The 20,507-nt window shown below is 35.8% G+C and overlaps 1 protein-coding gene across 1 annotated transcript in view; it reads right to left on the bottom strand.

Moving 5' to 3' along the window:
- Nucleotides 1-19,885, bottom strand: part of LOC135839926 (very long chain fatty acid elongase 7-like) — a 41,150-nt gene extending 21,265 nt beyond the window's left edge. The window contains exons 1-3 of the mRNA XM_065356197.1: nt 19,419-19,885; nt 6,234-6,306; nt 1,406-1,596 (exon numbers count right to left, since the gene is read on the bottom strand). Coding sequence (XP_065212269.1) covers nt 1,406-1,596; nt 6,234-6,294 — 252 coding nt within the window. The 5' untranslated portion in view covers nt 6,295-6,306; nt 19,419-19,885. The remainder of the gene's footprint in view (nt 1-1,405; nt 1,597-6,233; nt 6,307-19,418) is intronic.
- Between the last annotated feature and the right edge of the window lie 622 nt (nt 19,886-20,507).

Below are 20,507 nucleotides of genomic sequence, written 5' to 3'. Positions count from 1 at the left end.
TATACGAGTAGAAAATTATTTCGATAGGTACGCGACACGCGTACGGCGCGGCGTATCGCGATAGCACAGACATACGTAGTGAAGTAGAATACACGGATACGAATTCGGTGAAACGAAGAGATCGCAGCAATTAGGTATATAGAAACTCGTTTAGTTGTCGTACTATGGCACAAATCAGCAAAAGAATGAAATCTTTGCAAAATGGTGAAAAAATAATAACCATTCGCGAAACAATCGAGTACCTCTGTAATAAATTTCCATTCATTCTACTCGTAAAAGGGACGAAGCCATGCGGAAGATTTTGTTAATTAGGTGTCACTCGATTCTAATGCTCTTTCGTCGAATGGAAATGGACCTTTTCTTTTGATACCTACTTATATACTGCTGCTGTTTCTAAATTGGAAGGCAATTATGTAATTTATTTGTTTCTTTTTTGTACCCTATATAGTTACGAGTACACCAGTGACTGGCAGTTTTTAGTTGTTCGTAGGTAGGTACCTATGTACGAGTAGTACCCTACTTACGGTATACAACTTTTTTTCTTTTTATTTTTTTATTTATCAAAGCGAGTACTATCTGCATTATTTATACCTAAATAAGCGCTTGAAATGTAGCAGGTTCGGTATTTTGAATTATGGTAGGTACCTACCTAATTTCTGAAAAGTCGAATTTGTTCGACTTAGATATACCTACTTACGAGTATAATAATTCATGCGACTTTACCGAAATTTGTGACCTTTTTTAATTACATAAAAGCCTGGAATAAGTCGAAGTAATATTTAAAAATAGGTAGGTAGTTCTAGGTAGATGATATTTGCAAGGCAAATTGTACCAACAACGTTACAATAACACGCTGCTGACAATTTGAATTCGCCTTCGTCGTCGGTACCGCGGAATAACTAAAATCACAAGATTTTGCTCCGATTCGGATGAATATAAAATTGGCGAAATAATTCATTTGAAAATTTAATGAACGAGTCGGAGTTTAAAAACAAAAAGCTCTCTCGTCGCTCGTCGCTCGTCGCTCGTCGCGAATAGAAAAAAGAAAAGAAGGCGGTATGCAAATATTAACTCATTAAAGGTTAAATGTTTCAACGATATCTGTTAAGTTTTCAAAGTTGTTTAACCAAGTTATACAAACTCGAACAAGTTTTCCTGTTTCTTTTCAACATAATTCAATAATTTTAAGTCTACTTCGCCTTATTTCTCGCGAGTACTTGTAAAACAGCGAAAGACTTCATTCAACAATAAACTTTTGAAATAACTACGTTCAACACGTTTCTTTCTGTTAAACATTTGTTGGCAGAGAGCGTGAAAATTTACCATACCATATAGTGTAACTCTAACTAGGTACTATACCTACACCTACACCTACATTTCGCGTGTATAGTTTACTTTTACTCACCTCAACAAAGAGGAAGCTGTTTATTAAGATTTGTATTATATTATACACAATCATGATACTTTTCAAATTGAACGGTTGACGGCGTTTCATCCATCGTGGACCCAGATTCGTTACGAAATGAACGTAGCATACTAAAATCATCAATACTGGAAGTGGAGATCGAATTAGGAAAAAATTATTCGTCCTTTCATCTACAAAATAAATTCAAAATGCGCGCATTAGGGACATACCTAATAAAAAAAATACTGTACCTACAATATATTCTACATACGAGTAGGTACATTACACATACATATTATTACATAATATGTGTAGGTATGTAGATTATTTAACGTACATATATGTAGGTAACTAATATCGTACGTTTATAATCAACTGCATTTATGCAAATCAGTACCTAAGTATACCTACATACTATTTAGTATCACAACGCGACGCGTTTATTAATTGAAAAAAATGCGCGGTATTTGTGTAACTAACCAGCGAACATCTTATTTTCATTTTTAAAAAAATGCTCGGTAAACAAACATTTACTCGATCAACATGCGATGCTGAAATCCTTTTTCAATATTTGTTATTTTTACATAAGTACGAGTTGCAATCCTTTCGCGGTTTCACATATCATTATAGATACACATACGAGTATGTAGGTACCTACCGAATATGTCGCCAGTCCTCATCGTGTAACGTGTTCATCCAGGTTCCATCTATGGTATTGTACCCATCAACTTACACACAGAAAGTATAGCAATAGCATTACGATACGCGATACCTAATTCCTACCATCAATCTGTCTTCTTACATATTAGTACTTGTTTTTCCTTTTCTCTTTTCGATGGGGCGATAGTTCTGCATTTTGAACGACGACGCGACGCGACGTAAGCACTCAAGCAGTTATTATAAGCAGCGATTCCATTTTCACGAAGAATAATCGAAACACTCCACTCGTGAATTTTACGCGTATACGTACGAGTACGAATATGGATACCAAGATGTAATATGTACGTATGCGTCGTTGTCGTATACGGTATAATGAAAACTCGACGACAAATTCTCAATGAATCAAGTACTTATCCAATTTACCTTAGAGATTTGTTAGGTACTTGGAAATACCGAGCGATAACTCTGATAACTACCATATTTTGAAAGTAGCATTCAACAAGTTCCTTGTAATTTTCATTTTCAAATCTTCCGGCCAGTTTTACATTTCGGTGTTTGGCTCCGGCGTCCGGAAAACTCGTACCGTTACCGTACCTTACCTCCTATCTTGGTCTGACTCAGACTAGAATCTGAATTAATTCAAAAAAATGCATCGTGAAGTTTTCAACGATTCCAACTCCAACTGATTAGTGATTACATCACTTACTGTACTTCCACAGGTCACAATACAAATAGACGTTCGGAAATGAATTTGAATATAAGTACTTACTTACGTACATACGTATCTACATCGGTAATTAACTCAAATTATTATACCAACAAAAATCATATCATATTTTTCCAGCTTTTTTAAAAAGCTACTAGCTACAAGAACGAGGGTGACTCCATTATCAATGTTACAATGTACCTACATTCCCGATTCGCGCAAATGGCAAAATATTTTGCCAATGCCACTAGGTGTACTAATGGCAAAAAAAAGGCAATATAATGGCAAAGCTCCAACCAATGAGAAGACAGCATTTTAACTTTGCCAATGTGGCAAAAGATTAAATTTTGCCAATAAGATTGCCACTGGTGGCAATCTCATTGGTAAATGTTTTGCCACCGTTTTGCCACTAGTGACAATTTAATTGGCAATTATTTTGCCTCTGTTTTACCACTGCTGGCAATCTCATTGGCAATTATTTTGCCAATGATTTTGCCACTCAGTGGCAATCCTATGGCAATTGATGTAGGTACCTGTAAAGAACACATTTGAAATTTGAAAATCGTTTATTTTAACGGTCAAAGTTGCAGGGAATGATGCAATTAATGTCTGAAGTCGAAAATCAATCTGTACCTAATTATATGTACCTGTATACATTCATTGTAGCATTAGTACCATATGCTTTGTTTTATCTTGTTGTAAGTAGGTACACGCATATTATGTAATTTGGTTTTCAAGTGATTCAGACGTTGTTACAGTATTGTTTTCATTAGACTATCATTATGGAAACTGCATAATCTAAAGACTTGGCTGGTACATGGTGAGCATAAATACACCCAAGTTATGATACCTACCAGATGATGTGATTTCCTCAACGATCACTGTAACATAACGTCTGAATCACTTGCAATCAATTCGCAAAATACATACGTGCATAGGTATAGGAAGTTACAAATACCCACACCAAGATAAAACAAAAGTCATGGTACCTATCCCATGATAGATGTATACAGATGTATGGTACTTACCGATTCATCTTCGACTTCCAGACGACATTTTCACGCATCAATTATAACCAAATTTCTGTACAACGTGTTCACTACTTCACCATCAACTGAAAACTGAACCAAAGTATGAAGTAACCAACGAGGCAGAGTAGAACATGCGCTCGACTCTGCCTAATCTCATCTTATCTTCCCCACTTCTGCAAATAGATTATTTTTTGAAATTTAACGGACAAAGTTTTGTCACTATTGGCAAAATATTGTAAACGTTGGCAAAATTTTGTCAAAACTAGCATAAGCAGAGTGTAATCTGTATTGTAGCAAGTTTTCAAAATTGCCATCACTGGCATTTTCGTCTGGTTTTCATTTCAATTTGAGCTTTACCACTCTTTTGCCAAGAATGGCAAAAAAAAGTGCCAATCAAATTGCCACTGCGCGAATCGGGTTAATACATATTCGCGAATTCACGAATCGCTTGGATCGCTGTTGTTATTGTCTGAAAAGGGGGAACTGGAGACTACTCTCTAAATTTGAAACAGTCAATTTCACTGCTTAGCAGTTAGCAGTCACGACATTTTGCCTTTTTAAAGCAGTAGTTTTTTTTTACTGCAAAACAGTGAAAAATTACTGAGTTGGTCAGTAAAAAATCATTTTGACTGAGCAATTCAGTAATTTTTCACTGTTTTGCAGTAAAAAAAACTACTGCTTTAAAAAGGCAAAATGTCGTGACTGCTAAGCAGTGAAATTGACTGTTTCAAATTTAGAGAGTATTGACCAATCACATTACAATTCACAACGCAAAAATTAATAATTTAGTGGCCAACAATTTTTTTCCTTTACTCAAAGACATCAAACGACTCTTTTGCTGATTGCTGATATACAATTTTCTCATTTTTGTTTAAAATACGTTTGCAAATGAGTTCTGGTGTCATGAATTTTTTCAATTACTCAAATCCGAATCATTCAGTTGCAAATTTGAGTTGAAAAATATTCCACAATATAAAAATGTCTTATCACAATTTTGCACAGTTCCCCCTTTTCAGCATTTACGCAAAAATCCGCCAGATGTCAGCCACTTAGTGTGAATTCGCGTATAGATATTTTGTTGATAACGATGTTCGTTATAATCGTTGTTGCGTGTATATTGTGTGCGTGAGTGGTGAAGCGAAGATAAACAAAACACCTGGCAGTTTTTGCGTTTGGATTTTGATTTTGCTTTGCAGCATCGCAATTGGCTGATTTTTGGCGATTATGACGTCACATGAAATTTTAGCCAATAGAGGGGCAGGACGCGACCTGGCCTTGGCCAAATTTTCGTATTGTCCTTGAAATGCGGTAAATAAATCGTAAATTTAATTATTTTACTAATAACTGTACTGTTGAGTGTTAAACATTAATTTTATATAAATTATTACTCAATTTTGTATAGTATTCTTAATATTTCGTTTGAAGATAGTGCTAAACGTCATCATGCTACTTATATCGAATAATGCTGAATTTTTCACGTTGGAAGTTGGATTATGTGTTCCTCCCTCGGATTATTCGGTATTGTTGGTCCATTGTTGACCTCGGTGTTGGCCGTTGGGCTTATCAAGAAGTAAGATTATCTTTTGATGAATCATTCTTCGAAGTAATATTCGTTTCGTTTTGACTTTTGACGAATGTTATCTTTAAGTAAGGTTATTGTATTGGAAATTCGAATTTTCATTTTCAGTATCGTTATCTCGTATTACTCATACTATGTCAAGATGGCGACGAATCGGTTTACGTCTTACGGCTCACGTTCAGTCATCTATCCCTGCGAAAAACACTCTTCATCATTCGTCGAATTCCACCGCTTCAGCTCAACAAGTTAGTATAATCATTCATCGAATTCGTACATAGGTACGTACTACGTAGTACGTAGACGTACATAAATAGATGTTGTGTAGTGTAGTGTATGTGTATTGTGTACGTCGAGTTACCTTTACCGATGATTGTAAAGTTCATCAACTCCGTCTACATCTGTATTCTGTTCTACGAGTACAAAATGCTGAGAATGTGAGAAACGTACGTAGACTTTTTCCGGCGTCGAATGTACAGATAGATACCTTTACCTACCTTTCGTAAGTAGTCACGCTCGAAACGCAACTTTCTGTGTTTTTTTACAAACATGTTCGCGTATTTATTATCATATTACATTTACTTATAGTAAGTATGGGTACGTAAAACTACGTATAGTATTAGTACATAAGTATTAGCTTTTGAAATCCAATATCGAGTGTTTCATTTTACATTCGAAAGTATTATTAAAATATAACGGAAATTAAAGGTCGCATTGTCGTTGTTATAAGTAGGTAATTTTCGTGTAACCGGAAACACATTCGAGTAATCAGATTACCTGCGAATTATTTAGTTATTCGAGTATTGGATTTTGTCGCAAAAGATTCGAAAAATATACAGACTAACGTAGAGTTACCTGCTATATCTATAAAAACGTGTTGATAGAATTCCACCAGCGCGTTCGCCAACGTCACCATTTTCACGGGTACCTGTAATCATTGATTTTATTAGAGCTCGGTTATATTTATGTACCTGTACCTACCTATACTTATGTAATTGAACAAAAATATCGTAAAGTTTAGGTGTGACTCGATTCACATCGGGGAATAATCGACTCTATCTAGATACGTTGATATTTTTTAATTAACGACACTGTCTTCTTGGTTTGTTACAGATCGAGTATCGTTGCTTTGCTCGGACTTATTTCACCGTAGAATGAAGGTAAGACTGTGTCGAGTTCATTCAACTCAACCGCATGATCATTCGATATTTATGTAGGTAATAGGTTTAGGTACCTAGTACCTCTACCTTGTTTGTTTTTAACCCCGGACATGTAACAGTTTTTAATATGTATTTCTCGCGGTCGTCCTTAAATCGTTCGAGTAACTTTACTGTAGGTTATTGTGTTTGTGTCTTAGTACGTTAATGCTATTCAAACGAGTCGACGACGAATTAGCTTCGAAGGTATTTTTCAAATTAGCGAGATTTCCATTCTCGAGAGTTGAACCTTGAGCGTGTACCTACTGTATACGAGTATGAGTTTCGTTGAGAGAAATGAGAAGCAGCCTCAGCGGGGCGAATAAACGAAGGTGTGTAGGTAATTCCTTAATGCTTATGAAATATTCTAGTCACGAATGTAAAAAGCTTAAAGGAAATTCTCGGTTTTCATTAGCGTGGGGTTTACGTTACATGGCATTTGTTGTAGATATAGAGATACGTATAGGTACATATTATCGTCGCGTCGCGTCGCTCGTAGCATTTGTTTATTTTTCGTTTCGACGATGATGAGGTAAATTTTCAATTTTGATACGATATTAATTATCAACAATAATTTATACCTAACCTCGTGTGCCATTGTCGATAAGTATTTTTTTCATTTTGATTTTATTATTATTATTTTTTTTTGAAATACGGAAATAGGTAAATGCCTGTTAATACTCCTGGAACGTAGGTAAAGGTACCTATGTATAGATGTACAATGTACTCGTATACACGAAGGTAAAGGTAGTACTCGTACATACTACATATGTGTTTTAGCAGCGACGAGCGTATGGGTTTATACCGTGGGCATGGGCGCGACACCATGAATAATGCTGAGAATTTATCTACATTTTGTGTTTTAATTACCATATTATACCGGGCTATCTGTTTCATTTTATTCTATCCGCATATACAATACAACGTGTGTAACCCTAATTAATAATGCGTTAACCTTAAAGTCGAGTATTAAAACATTAACATTTTCAAACTGAACTTTACACTCGTTTTATTTCCGTATAACTATTCGAAAGTTTTAAATTTAGGTACTATTATTTTAGGGTTTAATAATTTATATACTAAGTATACTTGCGAGTATATAAATCGTCCATTGACAAAATAATTTCATCAACTCTCATCCATTTTTTTTTTTTTTTTTTTTTTTTTTTTTTTTTTTTTTATGGAAAATATGTGTCTGATCCGACATAGTATTCGTAATTGAAGGGCCTGTTAGAAGAAGGGCTCCCTTGGAAAAACATAGTTTTGAGAAAAACGCGTTTAAAGTTTTACTTTTGTTGCCAATTAAAAACTACTCGACGTATTGATTTGAGGTAGGTGTTTTTTTTTTATTTTCAAGTGTCAGCAACAAGTATTGGCCATCACCTGCCAAATAATAATTTATCCACATCTTCGAAAAAAATGAGATTTAAAAACTCGCGTCGGAGGCCTTTCTTCCATAAGTTGATTTTGATTTTCATTAACTTCGTCTTTCAACAAGATTAAATCGAAAACTAAGCATTTTAGAAAAAAACGAACGACATTACGTCGATTGGAAATTTAATTCTCTACAACTTTGTGTACTTGAAATTTTCGTGGATGCTTCCTCTCACCTCCGGATCAATTTTTTCCATTAAGCTGATTTTGATTTTTATTCGCATTCGTCTTTTACGTGGTATAAATCAAAAACTAAACATTTTAGGAAAAAACTAACGACATTACGTCGATTGAAAGTTTAATTTTCTACAACTTTGTTCACTTGAAATTTTTGTAGGATGCTTCCTTTCGCCTCCGGATCGATTTTTATGAAACTGTAACACGTACCTAGACCTACGGTATGGCGGCACGCCGATTGAGATGTTTCATTCGAAGAGATATGAATAAAACATCACGCAGCTTGCTCTAGGAACAAGATCATGAACTGAAACTCATACTTAAGGTAGACAAGACTTCGAGGAACTCGAATCACCAAAATGCGGAAAAAGGGCCTCCGGCCGAGGAGGCCTCTTTTCCAACAGGCCCTTCAATTATCTTTTCTACGTATGTATCGACAATAATGGTATGAGGAGGGAAGAGGGATCCTGAGCCATTGAAACTTCAATTTCGAAATTGGTTTAGTATTTATTTTTGTAGTGTTTTTAATCATTTTTCAACGATCTCAAAAGTAACTTTCGCGCCATTTTTTGTTAATCGCCGTATTTTAATCGGTAAATTTCTTAAATATTCGACATGATAAACGTTTTTCCCTCACTTTGACGAATTTTTTTCTCCGAAGCTCGAACATTTTTACTATCGCATGATCGTAAATTTCCAACGCGACGTTAAAATACCTTCAAAGCACATACGTAAGTATCTTTAATTCGTCTTAGGTACTTACCTGTTTTAGGTACGTTGAATTGAAAAAATATTTTAGGATGACATAATTTTTTAAACGTGGGCTAGGAAGCTCGTGGAAAAAGGTAAAGAATAAATATTTCTAAAAGTATAACTTTGAATTGTGGCCTGTATGCTTCATTTTGAATCGTTGAACTAATCGTATGGAAGGTGAAACACACCAGAAGGTATTTTAATTGAAATTTTTTTCACTTTTATGGAAATTTTATGTGCATTCGATATCGTTAATTTAAATCTGACGTTTGGGTATCTTTTCCGCCTTATACCCAACAATGAGCAAATTTTGTTCTTTTTTTCCGCCATACTTTCCAACAACCCGCCTTTTTTTTCTTTTTTTTTCTAAACGAAATTGTATTATAAACAGTCACGTTATTTTTTCAGAGGGGCGCTTGGTGAGGAAAAAAAAGTTATCAAAAGAATATTCCAGGCGTGTTGGTTAAATGGAAACTACGCCACACGATTTTATTACTTTAAAAACACTCAACGGAGGTTGTGCGAGGAAAAAAGGGGGTATTTAAAAAACAATTAATGTCACCTTTGGCATTTATATAATTTTCCAGCGTCGCGCCGCTCACCTATAGATATATAAGGCCGCGTACAAAGTTTTTCCTTTAATCATGACATCCATAAAGTTTCTCTCTCTCTCTCTCTCTCTTTTTTTTCTACACTCTTTAATGACTACGTGCGAAAAGCGATAAACGATAAAGTTTATTTCATCGAGTGAAAAAAATTAATGAATTGATATTTTTATTCATTATGAGAAGAAAGTGTGAACAGCGGCACTCCTTTGGTTTGGTCGGATTTTTTTCCACCATCTCGGTCGAGAGTCGAGTGGTTTTAAGCGACGATGAGGTTTTGTTTAAATACGTACTTATCTGACAAATGAGAGCTTTTATTTCTCACTCGAGTTAGGTACCTCTACCTACCTGACTCGTTCGTTCCTTCGTTCGTTCATTCATTCTTTTATTCATTCGTTTGTTCATTTTGTTTTGTGTTTTTGTCGACGAGGAGTAAAGCGGAAATTCGAAATAGGACTGACTATACTTGCGGGAAAATAGGTATCAGATTTTTTGAAAGGAAAAAAATACCATTTGGTGGGGTGATGTTTTAGAGATTTTTTTTTTCAGCTTTGGGATCCTTCGATTTTGGTTAACATTTTGTTTAAAAAATTTGTTTGCGTTATCGGAAAAGTAATTCTGAAGAAATAAGTTAGTATCGATTAAATTAATTGAAAAGTCGAACTTCTTTGACAAAAAATATCTCTTCGGGCCTAATTTAAAAATTTTCAATAATTTACCAGGTAGATCTTCTTATAGGCCAAGGTAATCGTCGAGCGTGGTTTTCTCTTTGGGATCCTGTAACTTTAAGGAGCCCATCAACCCCCCCCCTTCCCTGCAACTTTGGGGAAAATACTTTTTGCAATGCATCGTTTGTTACCTACGTTTTAAGTGATGTCAAATCTGAATATCAGTTTTTTTTTTGTTTTTAGGATCCAACGTTTTAAAGCCGCCTTAAGACCCCCTCCCCCTTCTGAATCGATCCAAAAAATGCCAAAAATCGGCTGATGTATCGTTCGTAATGTTTTAGATAATACAGATTTCGAATATTGGTCACTTTTAGGATAAACGCATTCGTCAACTTCGAGATACCATCTCCCCCCCCCCCCCAACCTCAGTGCGAAGAATCCTAAAACATCGCGTGATACAAATATGTCCTTATGTATGTCTTTTGATGATGCTGAGCTCAAATTTACATACCTCAATTTTTAGGTAACTCGCACTTTTCTTTTTCAAATTTTTGGAGCTGGAAGAGCATCGAGGAGGGGCTGTATTTTTAAAATGAATGAATATTTTGAATTCCGCGCTTTTCAAATTAGTAGGTGTAGGAATCGATATGTCACACCATATTTTCGTAAGTCGGTGTGTTTTTTTTTTCAAAATTGAGGAGAGGCAAAGTGGCCTTTGAATATGTTTTCACCATAGGCAGCCCATGTTTTGCGGGTTCGGGTGTCAAAAATTTCAAAATTGCGAATATATAATTATACGTACCGCCTTAAACTAGTCACACAGTTACTCAATGGTAACATTAGTATTGCGTATGAAACAGCAATTTTTCATCAAAATCTTTAAATACCTAGGTAGCATAATTTCAATTTAAACGTAGCTAGGTAGGTATATCTAATTCATGTAGGTACCTTTTTAAGTTGACTGGAAAATTCGTCCAAAAAAAGTAAAATAATAACGGAACAGAACGAGAAGAAATTTTTAAAGATGCGAATTTTTTTTTACAACACGCCGACAGCGGCGGAAGCGACGGTGGTATTTTCCTTCGGATAAAATTAAATTAACGCTTTACCAGCGGAGCTTTTCAAAGTTTACGCTTTACGTTTGAAAAAATTTATCAAAATGTTTTTTCAACTTTAATTACGAGTAGCGACGAATAAGGGCGAGAACCCATGTTAATTTCTCTAATGAAATCCCTGGTAAAAAATAATTTATCCGATTACCTATAGCGCGAGGGTTTACTTTGGCAATGGCGTGGTGGCGGCGGCGCGGCGCGGCGCGGCGCCATTTGATATTTTCATCCGAACTGCTCATAGTGCTCGTGTGCGAAGAGGAATGGTCATTTTCCTAAATATCAGTACGCCGCCGCCGCGCCACGGCCGTGGTCATAATGACGTACCTAGTACCTACGGGTTTGGGTTTTTTCTCCCTGTATACATACATGTAGATGTGATGCAGATTGCAGATGCAGGTTGCAGGGGCGAGTGGCACTCGTATCGGGGTGTTGGTACATTATTTTGCAAAATTGGAGTTTTACGCCTCCCAAACCCCAAAATTGTTACCTCGGGTGAGAAAATAATTCCTATTTTTTATTTTTCCCCTAGGTATCTGTAAAAAATAATAATAAAAAAAAACTCCAATTTATGAAAATTCTTTGTTTTTGCGTCAGAGTTTAAAACTTCCCCCGACCCTTCAAACCATACTTATTCGGCCTCTAGTAAGGAATCCCTCAAAGTTGAAAAAATCATAAAACATGGGAATAAATCAAAATCAGCGAAAACGTTTCGAATATACGTAATTACGTATCTCATTTCCGCATTAGGATTGTTCTACATAACCCCTTTTTCAAGAAAAAAACATTGTTGGACCCCCAATTGATGCTAGCTCTCTTGTACGGAGCCCCTAAAAAATTAGCGAAAAATAAAAAAATAGGTATGAAAAATTTACGTCTGTAGAAATTTTTTATTTTTCATTTACTTATGGGCAAAATCTTTGCAAACGAGCACTTTTTCTGGAAAAATGTAACTTCCTCCGGTCTCCCAGGCAAAATCACATTGGTTCCCTATGAAGCCCCTCAAAGTCGAAAAAATCGACAAAAATGAGAAATTCATTTCTGTACAAATTTTTTGAAAATTTTTCATTTCTGAGCAGAGTACTTTTAGATAACCACTTTTTCAAGAACAACACCCTCCGCTCCTCCAAATGATGTTGGTCCCCTCGACATGAAACCCTCAAAGTTGAGATATTATATCGAAAAAGATGAAAAATTGACGTCTGTTGGTACAAATTACTTGAAAAATTTTCGTCTCCGAGCATAATACTTCTACACATGATTCTTTTTTCGAGAAAACTTTTTCCTCAGCCCCCCCCCGCCCTAGCAATGCTGGACACCTACATAGAGACCTCCAAAGTTGAAAAAATGAAGAAAAAAATGGAGTGTTACCTAGTCTCCTCTGCGAGGAAAGTTTCAAGTCACGGATGTGTTCTTTGCTTTAAAGTTTAAACCTAAAAATGAAATCCCATTGATAGGGATTCTAAACGTCGCTAAGTCTTCTATGAAAATTCGACATAATTTTATTTATATGCTCTTGAAAGTCAGACTTGAGATCTAAACGCGCACTTCGACGTTACTCAAATTCAAAATATCAGAAATTGGTCATTTTTCTACAAGTTTTTTAAAAGGCTGACACGATGCCATGGACAGTGATGTAATAACCTTAATCATAACGAAATGAAAAAAAAAGAATTTTTTCCGCTACAAAGAACGAAACCGAAATTTTCTATAGAACAAACGATAACGAAATAATAACGTTATGAAAAAATCTTCATGCTAAAACGAAGGTAATAAAACAAAAAAGTGTCGTTATTTTTTTTTTTTTTTTTTTTTTTTTTTTTGATGCAGTATGAAGAATACATTTTGAAAAGCCAAACGCTGGATTTCAATTAAAATGAGTTGAAATTTCACAATGAATTTGGATATTTTTCAAAATTTTTTGAAAATTATGAGCTCAAAGTTAGGTTATTCTCAATATTTTTGGATTGTTTGAAAAAGTGCCATGTGACGTATCAAAATGAGTTGAAACACGATAAATTCAAATATCGCGACGAAAATATTTTCTGAGAATTTTCGAAAATTTTGAGTCCGATAAGTATTTGTTTATGATTTTTGGTTTTTTGAAAAAGTGCTACGAGACTTATCAAAATGAGTTGAAATTTTACAATAAATTCAAATATCGTGACGAAAATATTTCTTTAAGAATTTTCGAAAAATTTCGAGTCCAATATTTGGTCATGATTTTTGCATTTTTGAAAAACTGCTACGGGACACTAATTCGGGCCAGAGGATCGCTACCAGCGCCATTTAAAGCGTATATTTTTTGATATGGCGATAGACTTGAAACAGGAATTTTATATTTGACCCCCCCCCCCACACACACACACACACACACATTGTAATATTAAAATTCGGGTAAGGGTTACAATTGTTAATCAGCCAAAATAATGTAACGAAATAACTGAAAAACGAAATGATATAGTAATGACTGGGGCTCGGATTTTTATGCGCTTAAAAAATCATTTTATGCGCATAAAATATGCATTTATTTTGATCAAATTATGACAAAATTTGCTCTTATTCATCAAAATATGCACTTTTATGCAACATCAATATGGGTAAGTATCTATAGAAAGGATTTTTCATTTCAAAGGTGAAGGAAGGCTAGAAAATTAAGAAATTCAAAAAAAGAGGTTAAAGTCTTCAATTTTATTTTGAAAAATCAATTTTAGGTTAAGATACAAATCTCCTCAACGTGGTGAAAAAAAATTTTTAAATATTTTTTCAAGTCTTTTTTTCAAGTTTTTCCATTTTTAATGAAAAATAGGTACTAGATACCAAAAAATAATTATTGGCCAAAATTTCCAAAATATGACTGAAAAATTGAAATATGGCCAAAATGACGAATATGCGCTCAAAATGTCTAAAATATGCATTTATATGCATTCATACCCAAAATATACAAAATATGCGCTATCAAGTTGGGCTCATTTTACTCAGAATTGGGTGATTCGCAAAAATCCATAGGATATGCGCGATCTTCTGTGATGAATGAAAATACATATGACAAATTATAAAAATCCGAGCTCTAGTAATGACAAACGTAAAAAGTAACGTAACAACGGAATTATCTGTGTAACAAAATAACGGAAAAATTTTAATGATTGACATACTTTTTTGTGGAAGGGGGGGGGGCGGTGAATCAGTCCACAAATCAAATTGTTTTTAGAAAGAAACTTAGGGAGAGACCAAGTTCTTTTTTTATCGTTGGGAGGAGGGGGAGGGGCAAATAGAAAACAAAAAATAGTGCTTTTCTGACGAAGATCAACCAAATCCAAGGATTGAAATTTAGAAGAAAAAAAAATGCAAAAATAGTATTTTGTTCATTTTTTGAGGAAGGAGACAAGTTCTATCTTTTCGTTGTTTAAGGAGGTCAAAAGTATATAACAGTATGTATGTATTTCTAATGAAAATGGACCATATCGAAGGATTAAGTAGAATGCAAACAAAAATGTAAAAACTTCAATTTTTCGGAAAGTACATAGATATAAATAAGAGCTCTTCTCTCTAACCCACGTGGTTATGTCTTGGGTGGAGATACCGAGATAGGGTGCTAAAATTGGTATATTAGTGTTGATTTTACCCAAGGTAGGGACTTGACTGAGGTGGTAGGACTAGGAAGTGCATATTTTTCAAGATTTTGTCTGATAGGTACTTTGATTTTTTTCATATTTTATTGCAGAATTAGGGGGTTCGCCGGCACCACTTATTTTTCATCGAGGGGACTGAAAATTTCACGGTGTGATTTTCTCACCCGAGGTAACCACTTTAGGGGGAAGGAACGAAAAAAAAAACGAAAATAAATTCTCCATCGTAGGGAGAAATAAATAAGGTACCCATCGAGGGTTATCGAGTCGAGATATAGAATAATGTAAAAGCTAATATATATATATACACTCTTGAAAAGTGGTATTACGCAGCCCATACAAGATAAACCTCAGACTTTTTGCGGCCCATCTTGACTTTTTGCAGCCCGGTACCGGGCTGCAAAAAGTCTATTCTGTTTTCACTCGCTACAGACATTCAAAAACAAGCCAACCTATAGTGTGTATATGAGGCAGAATACCACTAAAGACCTGCATTATCCGATTTTATGGACTTGGGGTTACATGCACGAGCTATTCGAGTTCCTCACCTCTATGGAAGTGAATGAAAACATTTTTTTGATGGTGGAAAAAGTCTGGGGAATATCTAAAAAAAACATACACATCGAGTGGGAAGCCCTCCTTGAAAATTGAAAATTGAATTACAAGCCTAAATATAAGTGTTTCTGCAACCTGATGGAGTATATACCTTCTTTTCATGGCCCAGTAGTGAGCTGCTTTGAGAACACATGGAAAAAATTAAGCGCGCGCCTGCTACTGCAAACCAAACGTCGGTCCGCAAAAAGTCAGTGAAATGTCATGGGCTGCGTAATGTATGGGGGCAATCTATATATATATATAGCGCCTAAATATGGACTGAAATACTGAAAAGATGTGTTATTTTTAAAAAGGAACTTGGGAAACGGTTGGCACGAGAGAGGTTGAAAACAAAACCAACGCGATTGTGAAATCAGAAAACGTCAACTTCTCATTACCGCCGAAGCTTACGTGTGGTATTTACTGGTGAGTAATACTTTGGCGCGTCTCGAAAGCCAAACACCTACAACCTACACCATGCTTGGTATTCGAGTCGATACATTTTAAGCAAAAGGAACCTTTGAAAAAGCCATCAAAAATATGAGGAAAAGCGCGAAAAGTCGATCGTGTAAAACGTACAAACACAAATCCCCAATGTGTGGGCTATTTAACCTTGAGAAAAGCGAATGGCGAATGGCGAATGACGAACGCGAAATTTGAAATGTGCCCATAACGTACGATAGGTAATAGGTATACAATTACATACCTACTCAGTAGTACATATGAGTACCTTAGAGTCAAACCCAGAATTCTCCAAATTTTTGAAAAATGAGGTTATGATCGTTTTGGGTACAGTTAGTCGGGATGCATCGATTGCCATTCTCCGTTTTTACCAATCTGACATAATGACGCAGTCAGCGAGGTCCAAAGTACCGGGTCCGAGTCCAATTCCGAAAAAAGTCCAAAATTTTCAAAAATGAGATTATGGTTGTTTTGGGTACAGTTAGTAGGTACGCATCAATTGCCATTCTACATTTTACCCCATTCGATGCCATGATGGTGAGGGGGTCCAAAGTCCCGGGTTCAAGTCAAACTTTGAAAAAAATACTTCAAAAATTTTTTTTTAAAAATTCCAGTCGACTGTAAACAACCTTGAGATTCTTTCAACAGACTTGAATCTAGAATTATCCCTCATTTTATCATGTATTTTTGACATTTTTTTTGATTTTTTTACAGACTTGGAGTCAAAACCAGAATTCTCCAAAATGGTATCGTGAATTACTGCTATGGAAAGACTTGAAAAAAATTTTTTTTTCGTCAATTCGATTGTTACCCAAAGCACTATTTATGGACGAGATTAGAAACCTGCTACTACTGATACCAACCTCCTAGCAGTTTTTTGTGTTTTTCTCAAAATGACGAAAAGTGGAGAATTCTGGGTTTGACTCTAAGGTACTCATATAAGAGGCGCGAAAAAGGAAGAGAACTGGCCCCGGGGGAGGGGATTAGCTTATGCTAATGTAAGTTACGAGCTGCTGGGAATTACTATTGTTTTAAAGGAAGTTATACGGCGGTATTGTACTCGTATTGTGGCTATAGTATGGTATGGCGTCTGTGTTGATAATGGATTAAGGGGTCTCGTCACCTGCACACTGACCTCGATTCAGTTTAGTTGCGGCCACTGACAACGATGACGGCGAATATTTTGGCCGATATACTCGAAAGCTCGAAAGGAGCAGCACAGGGGCGCGAGTACAACACACCGAGCGCTGGAAACTATGGCGAAAAGGATAGAAAGAGAGAGAGAGACGGTTTTGTGCTTTATGCTGTGCGTCTGCAAACTTATAGTTTGTGTTCTCGTTCTGCGATCGCCGCCGCCGCCGCCGCCGCCGCACCGAACTCTATATAAAATAAAAGGCTATATTAAAAGCTTTTAGCTGTTATTTTATCTCCGCGTATGTCTATGAAAAAGCGCTTTTGACCTCTCCCCCTCCCCCTCCTCCTCCTACTCCTCCTCCTCCGCCTTTTTTTGATAATTTGACTCGTCGCTTAATGATGGTCCATTCTTTTATTTCGCTTTGCCATTTGAACAGCCGACCTGGCCACTCATACAGGGCATGTCTGAAAATGAGTATACCCTAGAACGAAATTTTCGAATTTTGGAGAATTTAAGTCCTCTTACTGTCCCTTCCAACTCAGCACGTAGGTCCCAAATGTCGCTGCTGTCCTCGGATTATCTACCAATTATTTATTTAATTTTTTTTTTAGAGAAAAAGTTGTGAAATTATCCTTTGAAATTTGATTTTTGGTTGTTTTTTTTTGGAAGGGGGTGGGTGGGTGGGGTACATGAAGTAAACACAATTTCAAAATTCTGTAAAAAAGTTAGTAAATTATTCATTTTCAAATTTTTTTGAGAGTTTATCCTCCCCCCTTCCCCGACTTTTGACAGTTGGTCTCAATATATCCCGATGCTCCGATTATTATTCAAGCGGGTATGTTTCTCCTATTTTTTCGTCGAGAGAATTCTCGAGAAAGAACGTGATTTCTCATTCCCTAAAATGGGATTTGTATATTGTAGTGTGGAAATTTTCCAAAAATTTTGAAAATACAAAAATGAACGTGTTTGCCATTAAAATTGTTTTTGGTGTGTAATTTATTTTGGATTTACATTTTCCCCCTCTGCTCTATTCGAGGGTTATTTTCAAAAATGTAACGTTTGTAATTTCAAATATTTTCCATCTTAGGAACAATACAACAGAATATTGTATGGGCCTTATAGGACTGAGAATTTGTTTTATAAAGTTTATGTTTAGAAAAATATCTAATAAAACGAAGAAAGAGGGGGTTGAGTAGTCTGAAATTTTCCTAACGGGCAGCTCTCGAAAATATCAACTTTTATCTGTTTAAGTATGTAATTATATCAATCCGAAAGCTCTCCGGGGGTATTGGGGGGGGGGGGGATTTCTATTATTGAAAAAGTGGGTCTGAGTAGTATTTTCACGTGTTTTTGTTATTTTTTTTGTGAAAGTAAAAATTATCGTGGCTGATATTTTTTCAACTTTTCATCGCTTTTCGTGATCGGAATTCGAACGATTCGAGGATCTTAGATTTTTATACGTTGATGACACCGTATCCCTTGTCGCTCACCCGAGTTACGTTTTTTTTCCTTTTGGGACATTTTTTTCACGTGACCTGAACAAGATCTGGTAGGAATTTGAATTCTTTCTACATAATATATCTTTTCTTCTCATAAACAATCACTGAGAAAAATCCTCCTTTCCTCCTCTTTTAGTCATTTTTTAGAAGTGGAAATGGAAAAAAGTTTTTTTTTTAAATTGCGGTTTTCCTTTTTTGAACATTTTATGTTTTTTGGATTTTCGAGTTTTTCAGTCATTTTTGGTGGGGGGGGGGGGGGTGCAGAATGTTATCAATATTGTTGATTGGAAGAGTTCGAATTTCCATCATATTTTTTTGCAGTTTTTTCTTAAAATTAGGCGGATGAGGTGAATAAATGGATGATTGCGTTGGAAAAGTATGAATTTTTGAGGTCGTGCTGACATTTTTGACAGTAAATGGTGAAGACGTTCATTTGAAGCCGCATTTCAGAACCTATAAATAATTCGAAATAGGTAGGTGATTCGCATTTTTAATCTTTTTTGAACAAACCAAGATGAAATTCGCACACGATCTATTTGCTGGAAAAAATTCTCCATTTTAAAAATTTGATTTGAAACCGTTTTCTTTTCTCCTCTTTGAAAAATACTATAATTATTTATACGTAGAAGCTTAAGTTTTGAACATTTTGCGTTTTTTAGTGAGTTATGGATTTTTTTGTTTCGTAATAAGTTGACTTCCCGAGTCATCAACGAATGAAAAAATCGTTCGATAGACGGTAAAAAACTAAAAATACCTAATTATTCCACAGTTCTACTTACTTCGTAAAGATGAAATCCTCTCGCTGAAATTCGCTGCGATTCGGTGTGTTTTCCTTATCACTGAAAAAAAAGTCTCTCTCGCGCACGAATGAAAATTTATCGAACGTCCCAATTTTTATATCGCTCGAACGTAATTACGTTAATATTTTGCGCGAAAAAATGGCGAAAAAATTAAGAAAATCAAACCTTATCAATCACAATTATTATTAGAGAATCGGAGCACATTAAGGATGCCAACGATACGAAGTGAAGAAGAGCGCGCGAAAGAGAGAGGGTGATGGAGAACACGCGCAACAGAGCGAGAGAGAAAACAAAGACGAAATATCCACGAAAAATGCCAGATAATTAAAAAGTGTAAATGAAACTGTTTACCGTTGAATTATGCAAACGACTATTACTGTCGTCGTTATCACGGTATCATCAATATTAAACAACCGTAGTACTGTGTAATATCATCGTCAGCAACCACACCGTAATCGGGGCAGCAAGAAGAAGAAGGGTACCTATACCTATACCTATACCTTTACCTTTACCTAACCAACAATGACGACATAGTTTCTGTTTGCCATCATTTTTCATTTTCTGCTTCGTGTATTATACGTACGAAACGAGTACTCGTAGGTACTGCAGTCTGCAGTATCACTGTTGCGGTTTTTTGTGGTAACAACCTGGTATGGGTCGTAAATCAGGTAGCTCTAGCTATAGCCTTACGTATTTTTAATTGATTCTTTTAAAGGGATGAAAAAAATATGTACTTACTCGTACGTGGTAGATCTAGGTGTAGGCACTATAGGTAAGTACTAAGTAGGTACTCGTATCTTAGGATGTACCTAACTGAAAAGGTGTGAGATGTGAGTAAAGATGTGATGGAACACGAGGTCAGTTGTTCGTAAATTTGTTTACCTAGATGTGGTACCTATGTACCTAACTACCTACTCGTATTTTATGTGGTGGAAATTTCATTTTTATTTCATTAATGTTACATCGTCGAGCGCTCGTACGCGGGTCGTGGCAGAATTTCTTACCAAGTGATCCTTTGCTGCTGTTATCGAATGTCGCGAGTTGCTCGAAATTGCGCCGCGCCGCGCC

Source organism: Planococcus citri, chromosome 3 (assembly GCF_950023065.1).
Source record: "Planococcus citri chromosome 3, ihPlaCitr1.1, whole genome shotgun sequence".
Classification (NCBI taxonomy): Eukaryota; Metazoa; Arthropoda; class Insecta; order Hemiptera; family Pseudococcidae; genus Planococcus; species Planococcus citri.
Note: the sequence above shows the minus strand (reverse complement) of the source record. Positions and strands in the feature narration are given on the sequence as shown.